Here is a 7344-nt window from a genome sequence, read left to right on the forward strand (position 1 = left end):
AGCTTTAGGCAACAACTCCTGTAGTTACGTTATTGCTGTGAACGGCCTAACTGCTGCTTGTGATCGACCTGGGCCCAATCTGCTCTTATTTTTCACTCATTCAACAGCAACAATACTAAATTTGCAGTTGTAGGGCACAAGGAAAAGGAAAATGTCATGTTTTCAGCAGAGGACTACTTTTTGCTTTCAGTAAAGAAACGATTTATTTCCAATTTTCGTATATCTGTAAGATAAAAGAATCAGCAGAAACACTTTCTGTACCCAGCCCACCTCCCACACCCCGGCTCTCAGCATGTGTTCAGATTTACACCATCAGATTGGAGGGAGGGGAAAAGAAAGTGGCACATCAGGATGAATACATACACGAAGTGACATTTGGTCAAACTGGGGATCTTTTCCAAATGGCTGCATGAGCGCCTCTTGATGCTTTACACAGTGGGCCAAGAACCAGATACCAAATCATGAAAGTTATGAGATTAGATCAGGTGCAACTACCACAGCACATAACAGAACTTTTTTTGGCTTTTGCCAAATGGCCTCTTCCTGGTCAAGCTTTACCCAAAGAGGCAAGACTTCATTTTGCTAGCATAATATGAAAAACCACAACACATTTGAACATTACCATCTTAATCTGCGTTACTCTCAATGGCCAGGCAACACTGAATTTGGTGACACCAGCTTTGACTTTAATTCCTATCTCCCTCTGGTTCTTCCTCAGGCTCCCGACATTACCTTCAAGCCGTGCGGCTCTTGTCACAGACCCTCTATTTTTGGTCAGATGCAGCTGTTTGGTTTTCCCCCTGCCCTCCACCAGCAGATTATATAACCACAGCCTCTGCCTGATTTGCATCGTGTCCCTGCGCATCAGCCTTTTGCATGCACACAACAGCACTCACCAGCTTGTGAAATAAAATAGTGGCAGCAATTAAACTTCCCCGCAAGCAGCAGTTCCTACTGCAATACATTTGGTGCTCTATCATAAATAAAAAAGTATTTTTTGTTTTAAAGTGTCATTTATTTCTAGTGGAGGAAAAAAAAAAAAAAAGAAACAGACTTGAACAACTTGTTCATTCATCCCTTTCTTGCACCAGCTGAACCAGGCCTTCCTCTACACAAGTTCTCTTGCACAGAGCAGACACCTACAGAGCAGCACGGACAGCTGTATTTATACGGGTGGCTCAAACTATTCACATAAGCCTCAGAGATACCATCTTGTGCAAAGACTCGCTCTCCTACCCATTTATGCAGACAAATTAACCTAAACAGAGTAAGATGACTTCAGGCAAGCAATACAGGTGTGCAAGCTGATCTCTTAAAAAGCCTTCAGAAGGCTACGTCCCACAGGCTGCCCCTTCCCAGCTAAGGTGAGGGATCTGTAGCAGTCTGGGATCAGAAGCAAGGGGCCACAGGCAGGATTTCCACCTTCAGCAGCCCTCCCTCAGCCCCCACCTGCAGTGCACAATGACTTGCCAGCATTCAGCCCTGCATCTTCCACCCAGCCCAGTTTTGAGACTTTCTTTCCTACCACAATGTGACTTTCTTAGCACTACCCACCCTAACCATTACCTTAGGGAAAAGAACAAGAAGTTCAAGTGCACTGCAGGCTTCTATAAACATTTTAGCCTGGTTTCTACTCTCTAACAGCAGCCCCTGACAGCAAAGATGTCACAAATACACATTTAAGAAGTGAAAAATGTTTTAGATATTAATGATCAAAGCAAAGCTATGAAGACTAGTATTACGGTGCTGTTTCAGTACAAGTCATCTGCTGTAAGATTTTTTAGTACATAACTGAATTAAATGACAGACAGAGTGCCAACTTTTGCTGCAGAGATCTCTGCCTAGCTGCTGAGGAAAGTTCAGACATCGCTCCTGAGCACTCAGCACACCAGCAGCGAGCACCTGCTGAGCAGCCCAAGGAGCTCCAGGATGCTCGTAGGGAAAGAAGGGCAAACAGGGAAGGCTTTGAAAGGAAGTAGCAGGTATTGCTTTGTCAGTCACAATTGCCAAACGAGCATTTCATTCTTGGTATTCAGAAACAGCTTTGAACCAGTACACTACTGGCTCTAAGCTACAGGGAAAAGAAAAGAAAAAAAGTAGAACAAAAGCATACAAGTTTCCAAATAAACTAAAAAGCCAAATCCAGATAAACCAGAGCAGGGCTCCAGCTCACAAAGACATTCTGAACTGTCACTAAATCCATCACCAAACTGGGATATCAAAACCAAACAAACCCAAGCAAGCAAAACCAATAACCCACAACTATTTTTTTTTCAGGATGTAAGAGAGATTGTGGGAAATAATGCACCAGTAACAAGATAACTGCACAGCATTAGCTAACCAAATATTAAGTCACAGAAAATATGGAGAACCCTTTCTCATATTATTTCGTAGCTTCCAAAAAACAGCTATTATGGACAAAAACTCCAAGGAAGATAGCTTTCATTCTCATAGTAAAAACGTATCAGTACTTTTAAAATATTTGTATTTTGGGAAAGCAAACAAAAAACAACCAAGGATGACTACATACATTGAAAGCTAAAAGGTATTATGGAACTGTCTTCCTCCACTTCATAATTCAACAGCAAAAAGTCGGGGGTTAGGGTGGGCATATTGCTCTGCTCTCCTGGGTAACAAACCCTTTCGCTTTCGGAAGACTTCTGCAGAAATAACAGGCCCATTTCTGACAGGATTCAGAACAGAAGCATCAACAACTCAGCTGTCACAATTTCCTAAGCAATTAAATAATTCATCTGCTGGATATTGACAGTCTCTAAGTCAGCCCTCATTTCACATATTGAATAAATAATAATCTGGGATGTTACAGAACTTCACCAGATCTGGAATTCCCAGCTCAGTACCACATACTCTAAGTTCTTCAGAGGACCTTCCCTTGTAAAAACACCTTTTTTGATAACAGAAGATAAACCTTGAAAATAAAAAATCAGCTGAAGAAACAAATCATAGCAACTTGTACTTGCTCCCTTCTGCACTCGGCATTTTTCAATGCCAGACTGCAATTTTTACTATACCTCAACCTCAACAGGGTTTGTAACAGTTTATGCAGTTTACTTGATTAATGCCTTATCAATTCTAAATTCAAACTTCCCAAGCTTACAGTTAACAGTATTGCAAAACTGAGCGGTAGAAGGGGTGGGGGCATCAGAAAAAAACAGTATTCAAATTCTACTAGTCGAGTGTTACATATTCAAATCTCAAAAATCTCTAATTAAAAAGACCAAATGTGGTGGCACCTCAAATATGTTGACCAACAAAGGCAGTTACATGGCAACCTCTTTTACTGGAGTGCACAGGACCAACAATACCGTAATCCAAATGCCTACTTCAGCATCCCAAAGGCAACTGATACTGGGTGGCCAGATGCAGTCAGATGCTGCCCCAACTAACAAAATAGTTTTGCAAGGAAGAGCACAACAAAGGGCCTTGGTTCACCTCAGGGCACTGGAGGTCTGCAGTGTTTTGTCAGCAGATGAAGCTGACCTGCACCTAGAGCCCAGAACCACCTGCTCTGAGCGCTGAACACTGCAAGATAAAAGCGATCTTGGGGACAAGGACACTGAAACACCAGGGGAGGTTTGGCAGAAGGTGCTCAGTGCCTGAACACCGCTTATAAGTATCTGAAGCACTTCTGAACCCAAGCAAATGCTCATGTCAGGACACGAGGTATATGAAGTGGGCAATCCCCCTGATTTTAACCAAAGAACACAGCAGACTGCAGTACTAGGCCACAGCCTCTCAAGTGCCTTAGAGCCATCTTCCATGCATTCCCCTCAGCAGCAAGAGCTACAATTTTCAGATCTAGCGCACAAGCTCCACTGCAGAACGGTGGTCTCAGTCTCTGCCACTGAGCACAAAGCTAAGCCCTTTAGTTCCAGCATCCTGCAAGCCCCCGAGAGTGTTTTATGCGCTAGCTCAGAATACAGCCTGGTTTAATTTCTCATATCGACCTTTCATGTCACAAAAAACAGCAACTGCAGCCTGGGTCTAGCATTTTCTCAATCATTCTCAATCACTCAGAAGTAATAATTAAAAACAAAACAAAACAAAACAAAAAACAACAACAACAACAACAAACAAAAAAACATTAAATGAATGAATAGGTTACATTTTTTGATTTTGGTTAAAAAGTCACAAATTAAGATATATAATTATTTATGTACCCATATGGAAGAATTAAATCCTCACAATACTGCAGTAGTCTCAGCATAAAAGAAAGCACTAACTTAGATTTTCGTGCTATTTGCACCAGAAATTAGTACCAGACACTTCTTTCACGAGGATGCCGATCCCAAACACCTCGGGAGATGAGCATGAGGCACAAGAACTTTCCAAGTGTTCATAATCACAGAAAACTTGGCAATTTAAGTATTATTTATTTCAAATTAAGCACCTTCCCCTGTCACCTACACACTTTATTATCACTACATATTAGGAGAAAAAAAACCTTACCCTTACTTTGCTGCACAACTGACAATATCATTGAAGCGAGTGACATGGGATTATGAAACACGTGCTTTAAGGAGATGCAACAACTTCTGTTCGACTAATATACTTGGACAAGGGGGAAAGGGAAAGTATACGACTTCCAACTAGGGTCCTCTCTTACGAGGAATCTAGCTCTGGATCTACAGGCAGAACTGACAGCTAAGCTGTGGCAATGCCAAGAGGCAGAGGCCTTTTTGTAACCCCTCCACCTCAGGACCACGTCTGGGGCACAGACCAGCCACCCCCAGCACATCACCAAGCTGTCAAGTTCCTGAGTTGGGGACGCAGATCAGAGAATCCCAGAATGGCTGAGGCTGGAAGGGACCTCTGGAGATCATCTGGTCCAACCCCCTGCCAAGCATTTCTCACTGAAAGCCACAGCAAACGAATCTGTTCGTCGTCTGAATATCGCATTTTCAAATTTGCCTTAAAAACAGTTGTAAATTATCAAGCATGGAAGTTTCGCTCTCTTTGTAAAGTAATATCTGAGCCACTGGTTAAGGAATGCTACCAAAATACAAGTACTATAAAAGCGTCCAGTTTTCTGTACTCGTTTTCTCATTCTCATCTACCATTGACTGAGTAACTGAGTAACATAGTTTAGATTATTAGTTTAACATGAAAAGAAAAGCAAACAAAAATTGGGACGTCACCATTATTTTTGTTGTAATTTATTAACACTCCCCATTGTTTCCCGTTTGACTTGAACGCATCCTGTTCATCGGGTGCTACAACGCGTTTGTTTTGGCTAGTAGAACTCAGGCCCCCTTCCCAAAAGCACCATCTGCTTTTTACTATTCCTGTCTACTCCACCAAGCTGGAAAATAAGGGAGGAAAATCCCCCCCTTTGTTGGAGCAATCTGCAAGCTAAAACTCCGCATCAAAAAAGTTGGAGGCTGGGGTTGTTTTTTTTAGCAACTACTCCCCAGCGTTCGTGCTGGACTCTATACAGAGCGTATCGATGAATTTTTTTCCTGATCAACTTCTGCAGACCAGCAAGTGAGCGCACACAACAACATGGCTGCACCATCTCGCCCGGCTCCAGCTGCGTTTCAGACCTATCTTGCCATCTCACCGGGCAGGCTCGGGACGGCGCGTTACCAGCCAGCCCTTATTTCAAGTAGGTCACAAAAGAGGCGCAGAGCCGGCCAAGTCCAGCGCAGCCACACGCCGCACAGCTGGCTCTCCTTCATCCCCTGCACGACAACTTGGGGGGAATTCGTGTGCTGGGCGCTGCTCGAGGAAACGAGAGGGGTTTTTAAAGGGCTTCCAGGCTGCAGGGGCGCCCCACAGCCGGGCAGCAGTGCCACCAAACCCTGCAGGGGGGTCCCTGGGCCCCAAACCCCGCACCTCAGCACGCCCCCACATCGCGATCTGGGCTCCCCGGGCGGCGCAGGGCGAAGTTTTGGGGTTTATTTGTGTGAGTCTTTTAAAACTTTTTTTTTTTTTTTTTTTTTTTTTGCTTTTCCCCCAAGAAACCGGCGGCGGCGCCCCCTCGGCCTCCCGCCGGCGAGGGGCGGGGAGCGGCGCCGTGAGGCGGCTGCGGCCCCTCAGGGCGGGCGGGACGGCGCCGCTCCCCCCACACCCCCCGCTACTCCCCAAAACCCCCCCCAAACCCCCGGTTCCCCCCCAGATCCCCTCGATACCCCCCTAAGCGCCCCCACAACCCCTCCGCTGCCCCCCTCGTTGCTCCCCCGGCCTCGCCGTGAGGAGAACGCGACCCCCCCCCCCCGTCCCGTCACGGTCCCCTCACGGGGTCCCCTCCCGGCCCCGCGGCGCGCACCTGCAGGCCCCAGCGGCGGCCCGGGGCCGGGCTGCCCGTCCTCGCCGAAGATGAGCCTGAAGTCGAACTCGTCGCTGGCGCCGCAGTTTGCCGTAGTCATGGGGTTGGCCGGCGGGGCGAAGCGAAGCGAGACCCCCCCGGCAACCCCGGGCCGGGCTGCGCTGGGCCGCCGCCGCCGCTCAGGGCCGCCTCATAGCAGCGGGCGGCGCCGCGGGCTGAGGGACGGCGGCGGGCGGCGGGGCGGGGGGGCCTCTGCTGTCAATCAGCGCGGGGAGCGCCTGCTATTGGCCGCGCCCGGGGAAGCCCCGCCTCCCTCCGGCTAGGACACGCCCCTCTGTTGGGAGTCGCGCCCCCCTCCTCCCTCAGCGCTCGGGTTCTGTCTCGCGCGGGGTTTGGGCCCGTGACGCCACGCGGCCCCGCCCGGCCGCGGGGGCTGCTGGGGGATGTAGTTCGCAGGGAGGCACCGCCCAAGGGGAGCGCGTAAAGGGGCGGGGCGGGGCGCGCCACGTGGCGGCGCGGGAGCGCGCCCGGCGGGTACGGGGCTGGGGCGCGCCGCGAGGGAGGGGGCGAGGGGAGCCGGGGCTGGGGGTGTGCTCCTGGGGCAGGCTGTAGGTTTGGGGGTTAGTGCCTTGTGGGTCGGATTGCTCAGTGCATCTGTAACTGAGGGTATCGCTGTGCACAGGGCTGAGCGCGTTGCTGCTCGCATCAATGCAGATGTGCAGGTCTGGCGGCCCCACCCGTGTCTGCAGCCAGGTGCGCCTGTAGGTCAGCAAAGGTGATGAGAACAGAGCTTAGAGCCGGTGTAGGGTCCTGGGTCCAGGTGAATTGTGAGGGCCCAGTTAATGCCATCTGTCTGCACGCTCGTAAAGAAGCTCAGTAATCTGCGCTGAAGAAGCCCTGCCTAAACAAAAAGCCCCTTTCTGGTGTTACAGATTTGGTGGAAGCAGAAAGCATCGTGCTTAAAAATAAAACTGAAAAACCTCTGCAGGCCTTGGCAAGGGAGGAGCCCGTCTAACTGAGGATGGGCCACTCCATGTAGCACAGAGTACAAAGCC

General features: G+C 48.7%; 1 protein-coding gene across 2 annotated transcripts in view; it reads right to left on the reverse strand.

Annotated features, from left to right (window-relative positions):
* NFATC3 (nuclear factor of activated T cells 3) overlaps window positions 1-6503 on the reverse strand; it is a 66330-nt gene extending 59827 nt beyond the window's left edge. For both annotated transcript variants that reach the window (XM_084294727.1, XM_084294726.1), the window contains exon 1: window positions 6290-6503. In XM_084294727.1, coding sequence (XP_084150853.1) covers window positions 6290-6389 — 100 coding nt within the window. In that variant the 5' untranslated portion in view covers window positions 6390-6503. The remainder of the gene's footprint in view (window positions 1-6289) is intronic.
* Between the last annotated feature and the right edge of the window lie 841 nt (window positions 6504-7344).

This window comes from Netta rufina, assembly GCF_964035555.1.
Source record: "Netta rufina genome assembly, chromosome: 13".
NCBI classification, from domain to species: domain Eukaryota; kingdom Metazoa; phylum Chordata; class Aves; order Anseriformes; family Anatidae; genus Netta; species Netta rufina.